This window comes from Pezoporus flaviventris, unplaced genomic scaffold, assembly GCF_033815535.1.
Source record: "Pezoporus flaviventris isolate CSIRO_AGI_PZ_B2104156 unplaced genomic scaffold, CSIRO_AGI_Pfla_v1 ptg000031l, whole genome shotgun sequence".
NCBI lineage: Eukaryota > Metazoa > Chordata > Aves > Psittaciformes > Psittacidae > Pezoporus > Pezoporus flaviventris.
In genome coordinates, this window is record NW_026892579.1 from 64,800,453 (window position 1) to 64,825,250 (window position 24,798).

Here is a 24,798-nt window from a genome sequence, read left to right on the forward strand (position 1 = left end):
CTGAATTTGATGTTACTGCATGGGCTTTTCTGCTAAATGTGAGTTGCTCATCTACATACATACTTGTATTATAAAAAATAATAAAAACCAGGTAGCTTACCAAACTGTGCTATGAAAATCCAAAAACCGTTGAGTCAAGACACTGCCAAGGAGCAGTAAAAGCAGAACTGCTCCATATGAAGGGCCAGGCCAGGCCAGGACTGGAGGGTAACCCCTCCACTGCTCCCATAACATCATTTATGCAAGGACTGAACACCTACCATGAGTTTAACTGGAGAATTGGTCCCAGGTGAGCCTGGCTGAGGCAATTGAAGGTGTGTCTGTGCCCTCAGGTGACTGAGAGCCCTAAATAGGCATGAACTGCCTAGTACCTGCCTCAAAGCATGTCTGATACCTACACAATTTTGATGCATGCACAGGCAATCTGAATCACAGAATCCCAGGTTGGTTTGTGTTAGAATGGACCTTAAAGCTCATTCAGTTCCAACCCCTGCCACTAGAGCAGGTTGCTCCAAGCCCCTGTGTCCAACCTAGCCTTGAACACTGCCAGGGATGGGGCAGCCACAGCTTCTCTGGGCTCCCTGTGCCAGGGCCTCAATGGCCGAGTCTAGGACAGCAATAAGGGGAGCAAATATCCTGTGATTTTACCTGTGCTTTGACAACTTCTCATCTGCTTTGTTCTAACCAAAGTTACTGTTGCCCATGGAGTGTCAAAGATGCATCATTTACACCTTTATGGCCTCTGGGGGCTCTGTAGTCAGGATGAGTTTAATCTGAAAGAACTTTTCCTTTATATTCTTTATTTCTCTTTCCAGTTATTAGCTTAGTTTGGGTTTATTTCCTCACTGTGTTTCATGTAGCCACTACACCACCAAGCAAGTCAAAGGTTTAAGGCAAGAAAGGCTTTCTGTGCGAATCCACCACGGAGAAGCACTTGCCTATCTCCAGCCAGCTCACACCACTTTTATTCCGTACATCACAACACATCCCTACATCTCAAACACACCTTCCTGCTCTTTGGCATCGCACCCGCAGCACTAAGCTTAGTTTCTGTAGTCTCCAATCTCTCAACGGCCACCTAGAAGCAACAACCCCCTGCACACCCAAGGCGGCTCCATGAAGCAACAAGTATACCCAGTGAGGTGCATACACAACCACGAGGCTCCATGGCCTCGGGGTTGCGGTGTTCTATTGGCAGGGTGGAGGGCAGGGAAGGAGGGATCAGCTTTTCCCTACCTGCCGGCACAGCGGTGCCCGCCGAGCGGAGCGGGGCGGAGGGAAGGGAAGGGAAGTGCCGCCTACCCCGAGGGTGCCGGCGGCGGGGCCGGGCCGGGCTGGGCTCTGCTCCTCCTCTCCTCGCCGTCCCGCAGACGCCAGGTGTAAGCGAAGGGTGCGGGAGCTGGGCCGGGAGGAGCGGGACGGCGCTGCCATCGGAGACCGCAAGTGAGCGACTGCGGGAGCCGGGAAGGGCGGTTCGCTGCCGGCGGAGAGCGCGGGCCGGGAGCAGGAGCGGGTGAGGGCCCTTGGCGGGGCCGGAGGGGGGATGCAGCCACGTTGATTTTAGGTTTAGTTGTTGAGGTTTTAGTTGGTTTCGAATAATAATAGTAATAATCGTCAGAATCCGAAAGTAAGTGCCCTGCGGGGAGCCTTCCCTGTCGCTCCAGCCGCGGCACCCGGCACTTCCTCAAAGACCGGGAGGGAGCTGGGTTGGTGCCGCGCAGCCCCTGAGAGGTGCCTGGAAACACTCTGTTTTCTTCCCTTTACCCTACAGTAGGTCTGTTCCTGCTCCAGTACAAGTAACATCCTGTATTTCCACATAGAGGTTCAACTTCGGGGCTATAAGGGCTAACATTCGTGGTGAGCTCGCAATTGCTGCTTTTCTACAGCTGCGTTGGCTCAGATGCTCTGTAGAAAGCCTTACTAGAGCCAGCGGTAGCCTGCAGATACGTTTCTGGCCTTTCTGAGCTCCCCGTGCCAGGCCCTACAGCCACAACCCACGTGGAGCCAGGGCACTGGGCTGTGTGCCGGGAGAGGATCCAGTCTTCACCTGAAGCTCTCAAAACATGGAGTGTCCGTAGCCTGCCCTGGCACCTTGGGTTTGTTTGGGTCTTAATCCACCCTAGTTAGTTGTCCTTGTGCTTAGCTCACCTCTTTTCCCAGCCTAGGCTTTGTTTGTGCTGCGTACTCTGATAGATCTACTCGTGTTTGTGTTTTCTGATCATCAAACTGAAGCCTCCTGGTTTGAAGAGGAAGCCGGGAAGAAGCAGCTTTAGGGAATGACGGAGTGCCAGGATTACCTGCACTTGAGGCCATGGTTTCCCAAGCCAACGTGAATGAGAGAAGGAGTTTCACCCACCCCTTGGGCTGCTCATTTTCACCCATGTCAGCACAAGCATTTGTACATAGCATTAGCCTGGGAAGCTGAACCTAATCTAAGATGGGAAAAAACCCAAATCCAGAGCAGGCACAAGAGGGCAGATGCAGCACTTCTTTTCTGTAACAAGACTGGCTTATAGTGGAGTAAGTGTAGGCAAAGGTATAGTTCCTCCTCCAGATTTCATTCCTGTGCTCCTGCAGTGAAATCACACAGTTCTCATGCTTAGGCCAGCTGTAGATTTGTCCATTTTAAAGCTGGTTTTGATGTTTATGGGCATTTCCACCTTTCTGAAGTCAGGGGGTTTGTTTTGCTGTGAATACAGTGCAGTGATGAATGTTCTCTTGTCTCACCTTGTACTGCCCTATGCTGAAAGGCTCATCTGCCTGGAAGCCCATCTCAGGAGCTGTGTACTGGACATGGTGCCTTTGGGAGGGACACAGCCCTTTCCTCTGCCCCTAATGCACACCTGTGCTACCAAATCCATGTGGCACACGTGCAGCAGCACAAAGTCACAATCCCAGCTCTATCCCAGAGCCATAGTGTTTTCCAATATGCAACTCAATGTCTATATTTACCAAGGCAAAACAAACTTACAGTCTGGAGAAGTATCAGCCCTTGTTGGTTTAGTAACTGGTGAAAAGGTGCAGGCTGGCACATCCAAGAACTTAACTAACAATATCATTTGTTCCTCGGTGTGAATTAGCCTTTTGGAGTATGAAGTCGCTGGGTTTTAAGCTAGGGCTATCTATAAGTCATTGAGATTTTAGAATGTCAGAGCAGATTCCCAGCACTGTTCTACTGAAACTCCTCCTTAAGGTGATTTGCCCTTAAGAGGATGGTTTTGAGCTGGACAGATTGTTCCATTTACATTGTCATTCATTTAGGGGGGTGTCAGTCTAATCTTTAACAGATATACTTTCTCTGCCTTTTGGAATCACTGTTCCTTATTAGTAGAATTTGTCATTGTCACCACATTTGTATTATCCCTTTGATACCGAATTTTACATCAGTACGATTGACATCAGGCCCAAAGGAGCTCTGGGAACCAAGTCTACAACATTAGGATTCTGAGAACAAAATTAAACAGGGTTATATTAACAGAGTTAAAAGAACGTCCCTGAAACAGTCAGATGACTGATTCTGCCATAAAAATATTGCAAAGTACACAACAAAATACCAAAAGTCTTCCTGTTGAAATTCTTAAACCAGAAGATGTTAAGAAACGTGAATAACACCTGAATTCTGAGGAGGATTAAGCCCTAAACTGGCTGTTTAGGTGCAAGAGCCTCCCTGCGCCTCTAACCTCAGGATGAACGTTGAACTGGGCTCTGCCCCAGGGCAGTATCTTGTGGCACTAAAACCCTCTTTTATTACCTAATAGGCAACATAAAGCTTTGTTGTTAGAAATTGGTAAATAGGTGAACTTACATTTTCACCCTGTTTCTAGGAGTGCGATATTTAACCTTTAGCTTAATTTTACATTACTGTAACCTAAACTAGTCTGATCTTGTCCTGCAGTCAGTCCTAGAAAACATCATTCCTTCTCTCACTCCTCCCCTATGACAACTGTCCTTGATCTTTCTACTTGTGACCTGACTTTTAGGCTAAAGGTTTATGTCAGGAGCAGTCTGTATATGGCACCGTTAGTAGAGTCTCTGTCTGTGACTTGGGTTCTGAGGTACTGCTGAAAGGCTGCAGTAAGTGGAAGTCATCCACTTTATTCCCTAAGCTTCAGCTGCAAAGGCTTGGTTGTGACAGGATGCTGAGTGTTAACCTGGTTAAATATCACAACTCCTTCCTGCAGCATCAGTCACCTTATACCTACAAGCTCATTCTTCAGGAATCAGCAGAACTCTTCTGATGATAACCAAAGGTGCTACCTCTGAGCATCTTCTCTAGCTTGGCTTGGCAGGATTACTGTTTACTTGTCCTGGCAGGAGTATGGTGGGATCTCAGACCATTCACCCTGCTGAGACAGGATACATCCTATCTCTTTGTGCAAGCACTGAGCACAAACTGCAGTTATGTGCCTGGATATTGCTGGCAGAGAGCCACTAAAGTCATTTGTCTCCCCTCACATCTACCCAGACAGGTCAGACTACAAGACCAAGCTGGCAGAGCTGCAAGTGTAAATGTCTGTTTGCAGTGAGAATTACAGCTGTATGTGTACAAGTCAGTGAAATTCCTTTGTTCAATGGACAGATTGCCAAAACAGATCCCACCCACAATGGAGGCTTTATGGTGTCCAGACTGGCAGATTAGCAGTGTGCAGTGAGGAAACCCAGGCAAACCAGGCTATCTCTGCCCAACTGCAGACATTAGAGCTGGGGAGGCGATGAAATCACAGTAAAACCAATGAAAACAAATAATCCCACGTGCCTGTCTTGCAAGAGTAACCACAAGAGCAGAGCCTAGTTAACAGGTAAGAAGGTAACACATGTGATGTTCCAGCTAAGGCCCCTGCAAAGTCTTGGCAGCATGGAAGTATTTAGAGACTATGGAGAAATGCATTTGTTTCAGAGTGGAGGGAAAATAACCTGTTTGTTTGTCTTGCGTTTGTAGAGCTTACATAGACCTTTCCAAAATGATTTCTTCAAGTGAATATGGGTCTCACTCCTGGGAGCTCTTGGTGACAGTTGATCATCAGCATGAAGAGGTACAAAAGGAATTTTTACTACGGGTCACAGGGGACCTTCATATTGGAGGAGTGATGCTGAAATTAGTAGAACAAATCAGTGAGTAAAGACCTGTTTAATTTACACAGTGTTATTAAAATAATACATGCAGCTTTCCCTCTGCATAAAGAGGCTCCTGGGTGTTTTGAAATGGCACTGCCTCGCTTCTTTGTAAGGGTGCACTGAGGATGGAGGCCTGTGTGGCCAGAACCCCTCCCTGTCTGTGACTGTCACAGTGCAAACAAAACTCTACCTTTGTTTTGTCTTGTTCCACAAATAACACTGGGCTAGACTAAATGTTCAGTTCCCTTTCCAGACAGACTTTATAGGTGGCTAGTTGGAGGGGCAGTAAAGTAGTTGATACCCTTTTTATCCACCTGTAGCCATCAAAAAGACAGGATGAAGGCACTTAAGAAGTTACTGTTTCCTGTGCTATAGTGGCATTCTAGCTAAAATCTGAGCCATGTTATCCGTTGCATATATCCCTTGGGGAAGAGCTATGAAGAGGAGATACCAGCCGAATCAAAGTTAGGATATGAAAGGTGAAATACCCAGTGTATGGTCACAGCAAGTCAGCGCTACAGGCAGTAAGAGCGTCTAGGTTTCTTCAACTCAAAGCTATCAAATGGAGTTGCCTTCCAAAATAATCCTGTGTGCTCTGAGGCTGCAGAGTGATACAGACAAGATAGTATCTGATTATTATGTCAGTGCCATATGTAGTAGGCAGCGAGTCACGAACAAAGTCTTCTATCTGTTCTTGACTCAGCAAATCTTACTTTATCTTACTTTTCAAAGTACGAAATGCACATTTTTTACTCAAGCAAAACACAGGCAAGTCCGTATTAGTGGAACAACTCGGTCATCTCTGGGCAGGCCTGTCCTCTCTGAGAAGGGTTTGTAGTCAGCCCTTGCCACTCAGGCATCAGTCACACCAGCATGCCCTCCTCCTGCACAGACTAATAGATTTAACTGTACCACATCGCACCATGGCCCATTCTACCTCACTTACAAGTTTCTGCTTCACTTAGAAGTTTCCACATCCTGTGTGGTAGAGAAGGTCATTATTTATTAAAGAGTTTGTTAACTCTTTCCTGATTGTCACAAGGCTCACTCCTAAAATGAGACTTCTTTTCCTTGATTATTTCAAGAATGTTGCCACTGTATAGTGGGCTTAAGCGGGCTGCACTCAGGTGAAAATCCTTGTGCAGCCAAAGGGAAGAGCTGAGTGTGACACTGTGTGTCACCAACACTTCAAGGGACTCATTGCTGGTTCTTACACTGTGGAGATGAGCCATTCAGTGATGCTTCCCAGGAGACTCTGGAAGCACTTGTGCCCATGTGGGGGCACACAAGGTTTTGTGGGAGGATTTTCAGCTTGCACTGTCAAGTTGTCAAGCAGGTGTCTTTGTTTTTAGTGCGTATCCCAGCACAGTCCAAGCAGCATTGGACCATGTACAGCACCAGATTCAGGGGATGCACTTCCCTATGGATATCTGCAAGATAAAGGCAGTGCCACAGCCAGCACCTACAAAACTCTTCAGGGAAAACAAAGTTAGTTCCCAGTGACTGCCACAAGCAGCAGCAAATGGGGTCCGGGTCTCAGGAACGGTAGTTGCTGCTTTAATATAAATAAAATGAGTATTAAAATGATGTAAATAAATTGTCCTGATTGCAGAACACAGTTTCCAAACCAAGGGGGTTTTTAGTACATTTGCTCCAGAGTTTATTAATAACCACTTTGTATTTTCCTAGAAATAGCACAAGACTGGTCAGACTATGCCCTTTGGTGGGAGCAAAAAAAATGCTGGCTTCTGAAAACCCACTGGACACTGGATAAATGTGGGGTGCAGGCAGATGCTAAGCTCTTCTTTACTACTCAGCACAAAATGCTGCGGCTTCGCTTGCCAAACATGAAGACTGTGAGACTGAAAGTCAGCTTCTCCTCTATGGTGTTCAAAGCTGTCAGCGACATCTGCAAAATCCTCAGTAAGTAAAGCTAAACCCCCTCTGGCAACTAAGTTGAAGCATTTTATTAGGTGACGTTGTTTTGATGTGAAGTTCTTACTCATGAAACTGTTGAGCTCAAGGAGAAACTTGATTTGAGTTTATCCAAGATCAGATGATGGATTTTAGTATCCAGTGCATGACAGTGGTTTGGAGTCTTTGTGATAACTGGTGCAAACTGTGTCAGAAATGTGCCCCATGAGCTACACAAGTATAATCAAAGTCCTCTTGATGGTTCCATAGGGATCCTTGTCCCTTGAGCAGGATTCAATCCTACTTATTCCATGCCGTTGACTAAGAGCTTGAGCTTATCAATCTCCTACACCAACTTTCACCACAGGCAATTTTATTGGTGTCACTGATTTATCACCTATTTTCACTAATATTAATGATACTCAACTCGGCCTACTGGTTATTTGTATTCACTCCAGAAGGAGCACGTTCTAAATGTTCAAGGTTTTATATGCCCAAAGCTGTCCAGGTCAGGGCATACCTAACAACCCCTCACAAGCCTATGAATGTGTGTAACACTGAGCCCTCAGGTCTCTGCTCCTTCTAATAATGGAGGACCTCCAAGTGAGATTTTGGAGCATGCCAGACCTGTGTGCCTGTTATCAATGGGAGTAAGTCGAGTCTGCAAACAGGCTTCAGAATCCCTTAGTTTTAGGGTAAAATGGGGACTAAAATCTTCATCTGAATTTAGATCTTCAAAGTTTAGTGCATTAACACATTCATCTTCAGCTTTCCAACCCTAACTATTCTATGATTCTGTGATTCATATTGACCACACTGCAGCTTTCAGTTTCATCTTCTAGCAGTGGATTGTGAAAGGTGCAGTCTGCCTTTATTATATTTAACAGCCCTGATAAAATGATGCCCTAATTGTTCAATGACATTTGGCCAAAATAAATATTTCTACCCACATTTTTCTTCCAACTGAATCACTCCAGTAACCCAGTAGTGCTTCTCATGAGTGAATACTGTCAAAAATACCTTTGCTTACCCCAGAATAAGTGTTTTTCAGGAACAAAGTTCCAGGTTTGCAACTGACAATACCTGTCTGAATCAGTAGTGCATTAGGGGATAGTGTGCAGCCAAGACAGAATCTTGTATGTGAAATATAGAGAATAAGAAAAGGCACAAACTTTAAATACAGTGGTTCCATTTCTGTTCTTGCTTATTCATAAGTCAGACATTGCATTGAGGCTGGATGCTCAAAGGTGACTGCAGAGCCATCAGGGAGAAAGAGTTTTCCCCTGGTGTTCCAAAATGCAGTTATGCTGCTACAAAAGCAGGCTTAAATCCTGTCAAACTCATTCTCACAGCCCAAAGTCTTTTGCCTTCTTTCTGAATTACTGGCTTTTCCACACCTACTGCTTTCAGCCTGCTAAAAACAGAATTCAGATTGCACCATGGAGTTTCCCCAAATGCCATCACCACCCATGGGTTTTTTTGGGATGTGATCTGCTAAGTTTCACATGTTTCATGTTGCTTCACTTCCCCCATTGCCATTGTAGACATTAGACGGTCAGAAGAACTCTCCTTGTTGAAGCCATCAGAAGACACGCTCAAAAAGAAAAAGAAAAAAGACAAGAACAACAAAGAACCGGTTACAGAAGATATCTTGAACCTGTGCAACTCCCCAGTGAGTTCGGGGTTATCAGGTAATGACACATCAATATGGTTTTGTTCTTCTGACTGAAGGTCAAAAAGAGGAAGAAAGTCTTTGTTACATAGTGAGAACCAGGGAGATAGTTCAGTGTCTGATGGTAGGGAAAAGACACAGTTGGCCTGAAATGAGTGGTTACTGAAAGCTCCAAAATGTCAGTATTTTTCTGTTGTCTGTACAAATGTTTTCCCTTCCATTGATATGAGAAAGGCCGTAGCAGAAAACAGGTGATCAGCTGTGGCCTTGCTGCTGCTCTTTGAAAATGGGAGACCACTCTTAAAGTATTCAAGTTTGGCAACCTGCAAGGAGAAGGAGAAATGAAAGCTTCAAAGTTTCCTGCCTCCAACACAACTGAGAGATCTCAGAGAAGGAGAAAGAGCACTTCTGTCCCTGAGGTCACCTATGGAAGGAAGCACAAGGCCTACTGTAAACAGCAGAGACAGGAGAGATTGTCTTGAAAGAAAAGGGTTAAGTGGTAACTACGTATATCTGAAGGCAGTTTCCCCTGGAATAATACATGACTCTCTTAACTTGCAGGAAGCCCAGGTTTGTACAGTAAAACCATGACACCCATTTATGACCCCGTCAGTGGGACACCAGCTTCTTCTACCATTACTTGGTTCAGTGACAGTCCCTTGACTGAGCAGAACTGCAGCATCCTTGCCTTCAGTCACCCCAACTGCTCTCCAGAAACGCTAGCAGAGATGTACCAGCCTCGGACCTTAGCTGACAAAGCCAAACTCAATGCAGGGTAAGCTGCCTCTCTTTGAGATCTGTGTTAGCTGGTTTAACAAGGGTAGCACTAATCCAGCTTCTTAAGTGTAAAGCAGAATGTGGAAACAACCCCCTGATATATGGCTATACTGATACTTACAAACATGTTTTGATCATGGTTTTGTTTCAGAAATACTTAACTGTTTTTAACTTTTTTTCCTTATTTAACATTCTTGCTTAGGTAGTTTTGATTTGAAGTGATGAATGATGTAATGGTGCAGGCTCTGGACTAAAGTCTGTTGTTAGATGAAGGCAAATCCAGTTTAGCACTGTGGGCACTGTTGAAGGACAGTCTGGATAGCAAACTTGAAAGGCTTTAAATGGACAGTGGATAAATTCAATAAAGCTCTAATGCATTATGAATAGGTGACCCCACTGAATTATGCAGGAGTAAATATTGATTACTGGACACCACAGAAGAATTGAGAGCATGAGGGGGTTTAATGGTGAGAGTTTGAGAGGATTGTCCCTCTAGCATTGAAATACGGATTGTCAGGTTTGGATCTGTGGAGCACTAAGTAGTGACTTGGATATTTCCATTGGATTTCACTGGAGAACAGAAGTAGCTGAAATTATAAACCATGAATACTGAAATGAAAAGAGGGAGTTCCAACTATTACAGGCTTTTGCCCTGGATTAAATGAATCTCCCATTTCTGGAGATCAAGAAAAAAGAATCTCATTGGTGTGCATCACCCCACAACTAGTTACTCCTCAGTGTTTGGCATCTACTCCTGATGTCTTGAATAGTGCTGGAGAAAAAAAATAGGAAGATTGTGGGTATTGTGTTTATACAATGAAAGCTGGAAATCCATATGAACGCTCCACCTCTTTTTGAGTTACCTGGATTTTCCCCAGGCTTGCAGGAACTGGAGCTGTTTGTTCCCACTTTGGTTTCCCAGTTACACTGGAGCTCTGCAGGTGTGAGAGCTTTTCCTGTCCAGCTGACTCTGTGTGTTGTTCTCTTCCACAGCTGGTTAGATTCATCCCGGTCGCTTATGGAACAAGGCATTCTGGAGGATGATCAACTTCTCTTACGCTTTAAATACTACACTTTCTTTGATTTGAATCCAAAAGTAAGAGCTTTGGTTTTATTGCTATTCATTGTTTACCTGCTTTCATGTCAAGGAGCTGTAGCACAGAGATACCAAATCTTAGCTAGGATTTGTTACAGCCCCCTCAGAGATCAAATCCAACTTTTTCCCCTCAGCTAAGGCTGCACTTTTCCCCTTTGGACACTGAATCACTGTTCCTCACCTGAAATTAGATCTGAAGAGCAGCAGAAACAATATCCAGATTTCCAGAGGGGCTGGTTTACTTCCTGCGTCTTTTAACAGGGTAAATCTAAATGAGCAGTATCCTAAATGATCTAAATGTATAAGCCCTGGTTTTGAGAATGGACTTAAAAATGAATTTATGTCCCACTGCTCTTCACTGAATCAGTCAGCTCCTCTGGGCTGAAGCCCTCACAAGCACTCAGGCACTTCAGTTTACTTCAGTGTGACTGAGTGATGAAACACCTTTGGAAAGTTCAGCAAAAGTGTTGAAGTTCCATTTGAAACCAAGACTTAGTGTTCACAAATCCCTTTAAAAGTTCTTCTCATTTGAAAGATGCTTCTTGTTTGTCTCTGTTTCCACTAACAGACAGGGTGGTTGTGTTAAGCCAGGGAGTTAGCAGTTAGTGAAATTAATGGATGATCGCTTACCAGCATGAGTCAACAAGATTTCAAATGTGATTGTTGGAGGATTTGGCCTTCACATTGTTATTTTCTGTGAATTCTGTAAAACTCTTTCATCTGAAGCATCTCAGATGAACAGAAGGGCACTTTCTAGTTCAGGTGGCATGTTTTGGAGTGAAAAGCCATCCCACCTGAAATACAAGTATGTCTCTTGAGCAGCCCAAACATTTCCCTTCTTTGCCCCAGCCAGCCATGGAGCCATAGGATGAAATAACCCAAAACAGCCTCAGGCAATGTAATAGCTCACCACTAGTGGGAGAGGTCATGCTCCAAGGTTTATCCTCCCATCACCAGCTCTGGGGCTTGAATATTTCTGTGAGTCACTTCAGCTTATTCACCAAGACACAAACACATCCAAGAACTGCATAGTGAATTGAAGCAGCTCACAGCAGGAGCTGACAAATGTCAAACCAGTGCAAGGATAGAGACAGAACTGAAAAAGCCAAGAGCAGAAGAGGGGAAGGGAGGAATAAGGGTCTCTTTCTTTGGCAGTAGGAAGCTGCAGAACGTCACATTCAGCTATGTCACGTTATTTTCACTCTCATAGTGTGGTTTCACATTGCAGTTAAGCCAGCCCAAGGCTTCCCACCACAAAAGGGGATGTCTTCCCCTTCCCCTCCCCTTCCGCTTCAGCGAGGGACTCCTGATGAACTTTCTGGTCGATGAGCAAGTCACTGTCACCCCACACACAACCACACAAGGGAAGGATGGGAACATACAGCAGGGCAGAGGTGGGGGAAGGAAGGAAACGACCTTTATGGCTTCAACCCAATGTTAGATCAGCGGCAGCTGATCATGAATCTACATCTTGATGGTCATTAATGACCAGTGTTGTTCCTTTTTGCTACAGTACGATGCAGTGCGAATAAACCAAATCTATGAACAAGCCCGCTGGGCCATCCTGTTAGAAGAGATTGATTGCACAGAGGAAGAAATGCTCATCTTTGCTGCACTACAGGTATGTACTTGATCAACAAGTTGCAAAACCTGTTTCCTCAAGAGGCAGGCACAAGCTAGGACAAGTCTAGGACAGAGCCCAGGCCAACAGCTCTGCTTGGATTGGGGGTCTTCTGTTTGGGTGAGAAGCAAGCAGCAGCATCCATCAACTAAAGCAACTGAATCCAGCAGCAGCACACCATTATTCAAACTATCACATACTATTGTGGAACCATTTACTAACATTACCTAAAGCAAACCATAGCCAGGATGTAACTTTGATACCAGCCTATTCTGAAGGGGATTACTATGAAGTGTTGCTTCCTATCCCAGCTACCATCCTTTTCAGGTATTCTTCCTGAAAGTTACTTTAATACATAAATGCATAACTTCACAACAGACCAAAAAAAAGGATAGGGTTGCTATGGAGTACATTGAAATTCAACCTGACCTAACATAGCTTAGTCCCTGACCATCACCTGACTAGGTGATAGTCAGGTGATAAAACACAAATGTGTATTAATAATAAATTTCTTCCTTTTAAATGTAAATGGAGCTGTCAAAAAGTGCACAACCTGCCCCTGCAGGACACCACAGAACCTTGCTGCCAGGTTTCCACCTGGTATGCATGGCATGTAGAGCTGACCTGCACGCAAATGTTAGCACAGAGTCAGCCTCACACACCAGGGACAATTAGACAGTGAAGGAGTACAAACACTGGCAGTTAAAATAGGAAACTCAGTAATCAGGAAAATCAGTAATTGCACTGGAGATCACAGTGGACAAACCTGTTTCCTTGTGAAGAAACCCATGGTGCTGCAGAACTTTACAGAGCTGTCCCATAAGCCAAATGGCCTGTTTTCACTTGCTGTGATTGTGTGTTGTTATACTGACTGCTTGCTATTGATGTTTTATTTTAGTATCATGTAAGCAAGTTATCATTATCATCAGAAGCACAAGACTTCACCTGTGAATCAGAAGTAGATGAAGTAGAAGCTGCACTTTCTAATCTGGAAGTGACACTGGAAGGTGGAAACACAAATAACATTTTGGTACGTCCTTTTTGATCCCAGAATTGCTTTCACTGTGTCAAATGCATTGACTCTGAGCATATCTGGTTCCTGATTTAGCTAACAGACCATTACGAAGTGCACTGTACTAAAATTATTCCTAATTATTCCTGATAGGAGGACATCACAGACATCCCGAAACTTGCTGATAATCTCAGGCTAGTTAGGTGAGTTATTAAAGCTAATAATAAAACATAAACCCCAACAAGCTTAACTATAGAAGAGATCTCTTGAGTTCTTCATCCTAATCTAACAGTAGATCCTCTGGTTATCAATTAAACACACCAGCTTGGTCTAACCAGCCTAATGCCATCCCCTTCCAAGTCTTTCTCTTACTGCTTCTGACATAGATTCTCAGCAATCTCTCTAGCTTTGGGGTGTTGGGGCAGCTGTACTTATGCTTATTAAAAGATCAGGCTCTTTGTGTTTCCTAGTGCTTATCAAGCATCATCTCTAAACAAGAGTCCACAGTTTTGGTTTCAACCACATTAAAATTTTCATTGGTTTTTGCCAATGAAAAACTACAAAAATCAGCTCTCCCAGAGAGGAATTTCTGCAAGTAACCCTGTTCTTTAATCCTGCTATAACATCTTGATTTATGGGTTATTTAAATGACTGCACTGACCTTAAGTCTGTAATGCCTTTTATCACGCAACAGTCTTTGTGGAAGATAAAGATTCCTGTTGCACAGATATTTATCAGATTCCTTCTGTTGACAAATCATATTTGCAGTCAGTGAACTGGAAACTGCACCTGGCTATTTCTAACTGTTGTTAACAGTTGGGAATTGTTAATTATTAATTTCCAATTAGGAATTTTATCTGTCATTCAAATGACTAAGGTGGCTTAAGATGAAAGGGAATTTGAGCCTTTTAAGTCCTGTCAGTTGCTCACCTCTGACAATGGATGGTTTATCCTTCCCCAGCAGCAGAGCACTTTGCCTGTAAAAGCATTCAGCAGTTATTTTTCATCACAAAAGATTTCCTATCTACATGATAAATCACTCCCTAAACCTAAGGCATTGTAGAAACTAGATAAGGTGTAAAACACTTCTTTAAAGGAACAACATTTAGTTACTACGATTATTTGCTTAGTTGTACACCCACATGCAAAGCTCTGCATGTCCTGCTGCTGACTCCATTCATATAGTGAACTTTTCCTCACATAATTCAGAGCATGCACCACATTAGCACGCTAGTGAAGGCTGTATTCGCGTGGGTGACAATGTTGGGGGGATTTTTTTCCAAAAACAACAATAAAAGCTTTCAAAAAAATTTTAGCAACGTTTGGGGGGATAGAAAAATATTTCTTTTCGCCTGAAAAAAATGATATTCCTTTATTTGTGAAGAAGGTTGCTTTGCAAGAAAATTAAAAGCCAAATATTTGGCAGCTTTGAAAATCCAAGTTATTTATTAATTTAAACATAGAATTTGCCATTTTCTGGAAAGGATTCTAAAATAGGATTTATAGAAGGGCTCTGGAGAAGGCAAGAACACATATAATAAATCACCGTGTCCCAGCTAGTCCTATACACTTCGTGCCATCACCTTAGATTTAAAGGGAAGTACTAAATAGATGGTGGAATTACTTTGTTTTCTTTTTTTCTTCTTTTTAACTTCATTGTTGACCTTTGTAGCTGGGTGTGAGGTATTTCTCTACTGAAACAGTGCTAATACCTCCAGTTTTCTCTCCTGAAAGATGTTGAACCTGGGGTTCTATCCCACCTCCTTCCCACGTGGCTTTCTTAGTGTATTCTTAGTAGAAATAATTATATTTATTAAATTATAATTTTATTTATAAATGATAAGTGTATCTCTTACTGAAGAGAGGTGGGGCTGGCACAGTGATTATGTTTGACCATTAATATTTTGGCCTTGATCATCTCAAAGGTCTTTTCCAACCTGGTTGGTTCTGTGATTTATCAATTAATTCTCCACTCCAAAGTTGAGATTTTTAACTTCACTCTATGACAGAAATCAGTTTGTATTAGTAACGTATTGAAAAGAATGAAAATGAGGATTATATCTATTCATATACATGTGTGAGGAGCTGGAGTAACACTTCCCTAGTGGAAGGACAAGGGGTGATGGGTTAAAACTTAAACAGGGGAAGTTTAGATTGGATATAAGGAAGAAGTTCTTTACTGTAAGGGTGGTGAGGCACTGGAATGGGTTGCCCAGGGAGGTTGTGAATGCTCCATCCCTGGCAGTGTTCAAGGCCAGGTTAGACAGAGCCTTGGGTGGCATGGTTTAGTGTGAGGTGTCCCTGCCCATGGCAGGGGGGGTGGAACTGGATGATCTTAAGGTCCTTTCCAACCCTAACTATTCTATGATTCTAAGATGGTTTGAACTATTACCTTTTCTTGGAGTGCTACGGAGCCTTTATAAACTCAGTGAAGGAACAGAATTTTGCTATTGTTAGATACGATTCACATAAAGCCAAAAACATGATCTCTGCTCCCTTATATTCTAATGAATATAAATCAGTTTTATGGTTGCAAACCTTCTAGATAAGGAGCTGTGCAAAACTAAAGTTAGTTCTAGTGTATGTGAACAAACTTGTGTGTTAGAGTAGCATTACTGAGTTCATGTGAAAATGGGTCTGTTAGAAGGGAATGGCTTTGATTAGGAATGGAAGGGGGAGGAAAGAAAAAATACACAGAAGATAAAGGGGAGAGGGAAAGAGAGAAATGATAGCTGGGATTCAGCTAGAATGTGGGGTAAAACCCCATCCCTACCTGGCATGACTTGGATGCAGTGTTGATTCCATCCTCTGCCACCCCTGTCATTGATACAAGCGTGTGTAACCCAACTGAAGCCATGTCTGCGACTGCAAAGCAATTGGAGATCCACGGGAATATTTGTAACTGACTTAGCCATTTGCTCATTTTGTGATTTCCTTTTCAATTTCAGGCCCAGGAAGCTGTCCCTCAAAGCTATCAAGCCATATTGGTTTGTCTTTAAAGACACTTCCATATCTTATTTTAAAAACAAGGAATGTGCGCAGGGAGAACCCATTGAGAAACTAAACCTAAAAGGTAGGAATTTTCTTTTCCTTTCTTTCCTTTTCCTACTGCATCTGTGAACTGAATAAATCAAGAAAGCCCTGCAGGACTCAATGCAAGCACAGTGGCATTTAGTCTGAGACCTTTTTCAGTTACTGAGCAGGGCTCCTAAGCAGGCAGATGGCATCTGCACAAGAGGTTTAAACAAGAAAGGGTCAATACCTTAGCCCAAACCCAGAGTATCTGGACCTGGCTTGTAAAAGGCCACGTACTGCTGGATTCACTTAAAGATGAGTCAGGTAGAGAATGTGATCTGTGTGACACTTCTATTTCCAAGTGGTTTTACTATCTGTTTTACTAGTATGGTAGTACTCGCCTCTGTTCCTTGGCAAATGCACACACTGGTAGTGGAAGATTACAGATGATGCAGTGGACAAGCATGCCATAGCTTGCACCTACATACTGCTGTGCAGGGACAGATCCAAAGCCTTCTCTGGGCCTTGTTTCTTTCACGTGTGGGGATTTCTATAGCTACAACCAGCTTTAGGTACTGCTGAAGGAGAAACTGAAGGTGTACACAGCAAACACCAGCACCATACATAGCCTACATCTACTCCTGCAGGGACATCATTTGTTCAGCATCAGGGAACCAGTGATGCTCAGGATTCATCCTAGAAGAAACCTTTGCAATACAAAGATTGATCCCTGTGAACAAATGGCTCTGCGTACCAATCTGCATGTCCTCAGTAGGTCAGAGCATGGTAAAACTAGCCAGGGTGGCTGGAACCTCACCAAGCAGCCCACAGCCTTGGTGTCCCTTGACACAAAAGGGAACTATAGGCATCCTCAACTCCAGCTGAATACAGAGGGCCTGTAATAGCACCATCAACCATGAAATACTGGGACCTCAGAGCTCTCTGGGAGCCCTGAACTGGCCAGCTCTGTTGTAGATGTCACCTACATCCCACTGTCAGTACTAAGTGGCTTCTGAAAATACAGTCCAGGCTTCCAGGTCCTCTCAGTTCCTCTCCATTTTAAGTGTTGAGCATTTCCTAAGATCAGGCTGTCCTTTCTCTTTGAGCTCAGACCACTCATCACCCTGGTGAGCCAGACCAGGCAGTGAACTAGAACAGAAACCTTTCATCAGGCCTAAGCTTTGAAAGACTTGGCCCTTGATCTCAAAGGAAAACAACCATTAAGTGTTCTTAGTATTCTTTAGTATTAATCAGTATTTAAAGTTAGCGATGTAGTAATTAAACAAACTCATTTCTTTCTGATTCTCTGTGATCCAGGATGTGAAATTGTACCAGATGTAAATGTTGCAGCGAAGAAGTTTGGAATTAAATTGCTGATTCCTGTTGCAGATGGCATGAATGAAGTGTATTTAAGATGTGATAACGTGAGTAATAAGGGAATGCTGATATCCCAGATTTATTGGCAGATTGTCTGGAAGAGCCATCACCCTGTTCTAGAGAAGTAAGGATGCTGCAGAGAGTTTATTATCTAATGGTTAATAAAACTTAAGAATGATATGGTGGTCCAACAGATACTTGCAGGTTGAAGGGACAAAGGGACAATGTTTCTGGGTTTATCATCAGTTTCCAAGTAAAGCTGCTGGAAAGAAAAAGAGAAGAAACTATCAAAAAAGTTAAAAAGAGGTTACAATATTTTGTTCCAGTGTTTTCAGAGGAGTGAGGTTTGGGGTTCTCTTTTTTCCTAATGAGAACTCTCCCTATTCAGATGAAGGTAGTGTGAGAAGGATCCTATGTTAGTTTTCAATCTCCATTTATTTGTATTGAAATGTGCCAATCCAAATGGTGTAAAAATGTTCCTCAGGTGGAATACACTCATGCAATAAAATTCCCAAGAGAATCTATTCCAAAGTACTGGATTTCTTTGCAAATGTAAATACTAACTATTCTGCATAGGCTGTCCCATAGGTGGAACTGGCCCCATCAGGTAGGAACAACAGTGCCGTGGTAACTAGACATCCACACAAACTACATGGAATAACTCCAGAGTGGTTTTATGGAGATACATGATTAGAAGCCATCTTCATAAATGGCCTGTCCAAAACCAGTTGTCTTTGTTGCAGGAGAACCAATATGCTCGGTGGATGGCTGCCTGTGTTTTAGCCTCAAAGGGCAAGACAATGGCTGATAGCTCTTATCATCCTGAGGTCCACAAGATCCTTTCGTTTCTAAAGATGAAGAACTGGACCATGTCTCCCCAGGCTGTGTCTGATCCAGAAAACACAGATATGAAACCAGAATGCTTCGTCTCACTACGTTATACCAAAAAATACAAGTCCAAGCAGGTACCCTGAGAATGGCTTTATGGCTGGGTATGGGTGGTATGGTGGTGGTGAGGCTGGATGGGAGCAGCATTTGGAAACCATACAGTAGAATCATCCTGCAACACTCATTTGTCCTTTTGCAAGAGGCTTTTTCTTTACACTGAGCACAGGTTCAGGTGTCTCAATACTTCTTCCAAGTAATTTTCCTCCATCCGTATCGCCTCCTACATCACTCACCATGTTCTCCTGATAACACTGTCCCTGAAAGTCTCTTCAGAGTAAGAAAGGAAGGGTTTTAAGGACAGGAAGTTATCTGCATCTTAAATAACAGTGTCTTCCTGTCTCTCCTTCCTCTCTGCCTAATTCATAGACTCTTAGACTGGTTTGGGTTGGAAGGGACTTTAACCTTCATCCAGTTCCAACCCCCTGCCATGGGCAGGGACACCTTCCACTAGAGCAGGTTGCTCCAAGCCCCATCCAGCCTGGCCTTGAACACTGCCAGGGATGGGGCAGCCACAACTTCTCTGGGCACCCTGTGCCAGCACCTCACCACCCTCACAGTAGAAGATTCCTTCCTAATATCTAATCCAAATCTCCCCTGTTTAAGTGTAAAACCATTCCCTTTTGTCCTGTCACTGCATGCCCTTGTAAAAAGCCCCTCTCAAGATTTCTTGTAGGCCCCATTCAGGTATTGGAAGACCATTATAAGGTATAATTCCTTGTCTACTACTTTTGCCACAAAAGTTCAGCCTACCTGTCCTGCCTGAGGAGACAGTCTCCAGAGCAGTATTCTGGAGCTAGACCCAGTGCAGCACAAACCTGGACCTGAGATCTTCCTGCACTGAGTTGCCCTTGAGGGTCATGATCTGTCCCCAAGAGCTCTCTGTGGTAACCTGCACAGTGACAACCAAGTGTCTGAATGTGGCATCATAGCTAACAATGTTCAGTGTAGTGACAGCAAAGGTATTTTTGTTCTCCGGTCACCTGAAACCTTTCTCTCTTCCTGTGTTTCCCAGTTGGTTGCTCGTATTCTGGAAGCCCACCAAAATGTATCCCAGATGCCCTTAGTGGAGGCCAAGCTGCGTTTTATCCAGGCATGGCAGTCTCTCCCTGAGTTTGGCTTATCCTACTACATTGTAAGGTAATCCCACCGCTACAGTGATGTCAAGCTGCCATAACCTGTGCATGTCCATACTGCTGGTTTTTCTATAGCAAGAGCACTCAGTAGCTCCATTCCTGGAGTGAGACTCTCCACCATGCCTTTATACATAAGGAATGTATCACAAGGATTAAATCCTTATTGACACAAACTCCCTAAAATGTAAAAAATGCATGTCTTGGTGGTGTTCTCAGGTTTGCAATAGATTTGTTTGCTCTGATTCTTGCTTGCTGGAGTATGAGAAAGTGCCAGTTTCTTTGGCATTTCATTAAGGAAATGGCAAATGATCCCTTTTTTAGGTTAACCTGGAAGAGCATCCAGCACAAGGAATGTTCTGTTGTGTTCATAGCAGTTTCCCTGGACACTTACCTTGAATATGGCAGGGTTCTGACCTGCAGTCTTGACAAAACACCAAAAAACATGCAAAGAACTGACACAGCCATATAAGCACATAGAGGCACCTTAATTTGTGCTTAACACCTCGTCCAGGGCTAGTTAGGAATCGTTAAACCAGCTGGGAAACATCGTGTGGCACAGAGGCCAGCTGGCATAGAACAGCCTATATCCATACTATAGAACTCTCTGACTTCCCGAAACCCAGTAGCTTCATATGAACTGCCAGACCATGCTGGTCCTTAGATGTTCCAGCTCCTGAGCTGTACCTGGGAGTCATTTCATAGACTCATAGAATAGTCAGGGATGGAAAGGACCTTAAGATCATCCAGTTCCAGCCCCACTGCCATGGGCAGGGACACCTCACACTAAACCATGTCACACCCAAAACTGGAGAGAGTGCTGCTTGGCCGCAGCCAGAATTCTGCTGGGACTCTTCTAGCAATTGAACAGAACATGAGTTCAGTACCCGGGAATGTTCCCTGTCACTAATGTACGAACACAGATACAGAGGGTTTGCCCCATCTATCACCAGTTCCATTAACAAACCCAACACCTGAACTGCGTTTTGTAGCATAAGCAAAACACAGAATCCCAGACTGGTTTAGGTTGGAAGGGACCTTAAAGCTCATCCAGTTCCAGCCCCCTGCCACAGGCAGGAACACCCTCCACTAGACCAGGTTGCTCCAAGCCCCGTCCAACCTGGTCTTGAACACTGCCACGTCTTGTGGTGTATTTCTACAAACTGATGGGCTGAGTGGGGTTGTTAAGCAAGGCACAAACAGGGGGTTAAATCACATTCTTTCCCTACGGAGCAGTTTTCTGTAAAGAGAGAAGGGTCAGAAAGAAACAGGATCAGAAACATTGCAGATATTAACAGCAGACAGATGAAATTCCTTCCAGCTTCCAGCACAAAGGCAGAGGAAGGTGGTTTCTTTAGCAGGGTAGTTTTTTCCTAGCTAGTCAAAAATTTCTGTCCCCAAAAATTTCTGATACTTTTGTATTGATTTTTCATCTCCAATCAGAACAAACTTGAAATGTTAAAACGTCTCAATGTTTCTATAATGTCATTTGTACTCAGAAACATGCATGTGTTGCTCACAGTTGGTTCAATAAATTAATGGTGATAGGAAATACTAAATCTGTTTTATATGCTTCCATAATTTAGGTGACTGTAACTAGAAGAACATGTTTCAACATCAGTGAAATGAAGCAGGGAAAATTAGCGGTGACATTTTGGCAGAACAGTTATTTTTTGTAGCAGCAAACAGTGAATTGGAAGGATTCAGCCAGATTTACCTGCCTCATTGTTTTCCATCTTACACCATAGGTCACCAACTGATCACTTTGCTTTATAACAAATACTGGTCTAAAGAAGGGTCCTAGCTCTCCTCAGGCTGCTGTGACTCTTCCCACATTTATTGCACGTTCAGAGGATGCAGGTGAAATGCTTCTCTGGACAGAAATCATCACAAACCAGATCAGCTCAAAGGTTTTGGCTTTTTTGTGTTTTAGGTTTAAAGGAAGCAAAAAGGATGATGTGCTTGGGGTGTCCTATAACAGGCTGATACGAATAGATATAGCCACGGGAGATCCTATCACAACATGGAGGTTCTCCAACATGAAGCAGTGGAATGTGAACTGGGAAATACGCCAGGTAAAGCTGGAACAGCTCCCTGCAGTCAGTCACTGCATTTCAGACACTGGGGGATGCTTTCAGAAGGTGTTTCTAAACCTCAGAGTGAAAAGATGTTGAACGTGTTGTGACATGTTATTAAACAAGCTGTCTAAAATGTTTTCTTAATGGAGTCTACAGTCAAAAATCAGAAGCTAAAAGAGCTCCAGTTTAAAAGGTTCCTACCAAGTTTCTTTTTTATAAATTGTCCTTAGTATTTGATGGGATGAAATACAGACTCAAAGGTAAATTCAGACCCATTATGTTTACTGCTCTGTCAGTAAAATCTCATTTTAACTCTCTGTATAGCCCAGCTCATGCATCATCCTCTAAACTGTGAGTGATTCTGTGTCTATTACTTACTGAGGGTACAGGAACCCAGTTTGTCTTTCAAATCCCAAACAGAGATTGCAGGGCTGCGGCGTGAGCTCCCCTGTGTCTATGTGTGGTCCTGAGAAAGAAGCTCTATTGTGTGATTGATGGAGAGTTTGGCTTTGAAAGCTTGAAGCTAGCCCTGTAAATTGTAGATCTCTGAGGTGGAACTGACCTGATGTCGATTCAAGCAGCCTGGAAACTTCCTGCTTATAGTTTTCCACATGCATCTGCCGGAGCCAGGAGAGATCAGACACAATCCCTATTGCTCTCCTGCAGTACTCCCTGTGCCAGAGCCTGTAATTCAGGGTAAAGGTGCTGGGTTTGCTTTAAATCCCTCTCAAACCAAGCAAGGCAGAATCCACAGCTCGCAACTAAGCTCAGTTTGCTGGCTATTAGAATTGGCAGTAGCTGGAAATCAAAACCTGGACCCCAAAAGCAGATTTAAGGTCAGAACATAATAATGGACAATATTAAACATTACTGGTTAGGTGTACAAGGAGTCAGGAGTGCCATTCCTGCTCTTCTCAAGTGTTTTATACACCATTGGAGAAAATCTAGTTAACAGCATGGTTTTGTTGCCTGCCTGAACAGCACAAAGATCTTGACCACAAGAGGGCCCTGCCACAACAGGAGATTAAGAAACAAGCAGCCCAACACCCCCAGCACATCCGTAAATTTTGGGTTGCAGAGACACTTTCTGCTTTATCACAGGCTTTGCCATCCAACTGTGCTCTCACACTTGCTCGGTTTTCCCAGATGCAGCTTCTCCCTGTTCCTGATTTTGCCATCTGTGTTTCCCTTAGGTTGCAATCGAGTTTGATCAGAATGTATCTATTGCCTTCACGTGCCTGAGCGCAGACTGCAAAATTATCCATGAGTACATTGGGGGGTACATCTTCTTGTCAACCCGTTCCAAAGACCAGAATGAAACACTGGATGAAGATCTGTTCCATAAATTAACTGGAGGTCAGGAATGAGGTGAAGTACTCTCTTCCTTCTGCCTGCTTCTCCCCACAGCTAAAGAAAAGCAGAGGTGAACCAAAGAGCTGACTGTTAACTGCTGGCTGATAAATACTGTACATGTCAAAATCCATCTTGTAATAGGACTGATCTGAAGCTGAAGTCACAGGATACAGTATGGCAACTCCATCATCAACACTAGAAGAATTGTCATATTTGTTTTCTTTTGTACAGCTTGAAGTTGTTTAATAAAGTGTCTTAGTTATGCTCATTTTTAAATCTATTTTTAATTGCAGCAATCTGTTTAAGCAACTAGAAAGGTAACTTGAGGATATTGTACAGCAAATCTCTGTTAGAGCCATGCAATTCTGTTAAAGTGACTGTTGTTTAAGGTCAGCATTTAACAGGTCTAAAACTGAATAAACGCATATTTAAAAGTTACATTAGGTGTCTAACACTTGCACTGGGTACAGCAAACATTCCATCAGTGTTTCAAAATCCTGCAGAGTGAGCTTTCACAACCCAAGTAGTGGTTACACAGTTGGTCGAAAATGTAGCACCCGTATCTACCTTCATCCACTTAAGTAGTTCCTGGAAGCCAGAGGAGCTACCAGCCGCCTAAACCAAAGCACTCATCCTGGCAACATTCAAAATGCTCATCTTTTGAGGAGCTTTGTTCATCACTGAGTAACCAGGTACCAAGTTAGCTGCTTGCTAAAAAGGCCTCTGAGTGTAGACCTTCATTTTCTGTCCCTGTTACTCTGTTTCACTGTGACATCTAACTAAAATAACTTGTTCATGAGTTAGGAGCATGTAGAAATGATCTTACTCCTGTATGTAATGCAGAATGTAAAGAGGTTACTCAGTGATACTGTGCCTCAGGAACCAGGTCTGCAGGAGCCAGCTCTGTGTGCTGGAGGGGCCGCACACATCCACCAAGTCAGAAGAAATCTGGTTCTGCCCTGCAGTGCACAGTGATCAGTAAAGCAAGAAGAGAATGAAGCTAAGAGGGTCTGGACAAACCAAAACTGGTTTCACATATCTAAAGAAATACAACGGACCGGTCATTATCACCGTGAGTTGCTGCAGAAATCACTGCAGGATTCATAGGTGTCACTGGGAGTGGACAGCCCTGATTTTGCTGTCACATCAGGCACATCCACAGTGCTTGTCAGCAGGCTGCAGTGAAATCACTCCCAATTTATGCCAGTTTAAACCAACCACAACTTCACATTTTGCAAAAGGGTGGATACAGTCAGCTTCTCAGCTCTCTCAACTTCCCTCTCCCCAGCACTTCTTACCCAGGGGCTGAGGGACCATCCAGTTTTGCTTCAGCAGAGATTTACCCACTTCTCGCTTGACACAGTCCAAGTATTTTCTTCACAGGGTGAAACCCAGCTATAACAGTTTGAGCCCAAACACTTGCAATATTTAAAGCCTTCCCAAGGGTGCCATGGCAGAGCTCAACACACAGTGCCAGCTTTTCTTCCACAGCCTTATCCCAGGCTCAGCTCCTCTTTGATTTTGCAGCCAGGACCGTGAACATGCCCTGCATTACAGTCCTCATTTGGCAAGGACAGATTCTCGTGAATGGGTGGGAAGCACAGCTCCATGCTTGCCACTCTCAGAGCAGAGGTTGTCACACAGCTCTTGCACGGAAGCCCTGTAGTTGCCACCTGCTGTCTACAGGATC

General features: G+C 43.7%; 1 protein-coding gene and 2 long non-coding RNA genes across 7 annotated transcripts in view; 2 read left to right on the forward strand and 1 right to left on the reverse strand.

Moving 5' to 3' along the window:
• The window catches only part of LOC133273308 (uncharacterized), a 343,156-nt gene extending 319,610 nt beyond the window's left edge, over positions 1-23,546 (forward strand). Inside the window, exon 2 of the long non-coding RNA XR_009744731.1 lies at positions 23,311-23,546. This is a non-coding gene — a long non-coding RNA (uncharacterized LOC133273308). The remainder of the gene's footprint in view (positions 1-23,310) is intronic.
• The window catches only part of LOC133273305 (uncharacterized), a 48,373-nt gene that overhangs the window by 8,105 nt on the left and 15,470 nt on the right, over positions 1-24,798 (reverse strand). Inside the window, exon 1 of one of the 2 annotated variants that reach the window (XR_009744728.1) lies at positions 101-199. The exons of the other annotated variant lie outside the window; for it this stretch is intronic. This is a non-coding gene — a long non-coding RNA (uncharacterized LOC133273305). Of the gene's footprint in view, positions 1-100; positions 200-24,798 lie in introns of those variants that run through there. 2 annotated transcript variants of the gene reach the window in all.
• On the forward strand, positions 1,378-23,546 carry FERMT1 (FERM domain containing kindlin 1). 4 transcript variants are annotated; one of them, XM_061461577.1, is made up of 15 exons: positions 1,378-1,513; positions 4,940-5,112; positions 6,805-7,038; positions 8,574-8,720; positions 9,263-9,476; positions 10,472-10,574; positions 12,088-12,195; positions 13,094-13,225; positions 13,361-13,410; positions 16,156-16,280; positions 17,540-17,646; positions 18,343-18,564; positions 19,560-19,684; positions 21,611-21,752; positions 22,949-23,546. In XM_061461577.1, exons 2-15 carry the CDS (start codon positions 4,962-4,964, stop codon positions 23,120-23,122), a joined length of 2,034 nt encoding a protein of 677 aa, XP_061317561.1. In that variant the 5' UTR covers positions 1,378-1,513; positions 4,940-4,961; the 3' UTR covers positions 23,123-23,546. The 4 variants fall into 4 exon arrangements, with proteins under 4 accessions (XP_061317561.1, XP_061317558.1, XP_061317559.1 ...); XM_061461574.1 differs by having other exon boundaries at positions 1,378-1,443; XM_061461575.1 differs by lacking the exon at positions 4,940-5,112 and having other exon boundaries at positions 1,388-1,513.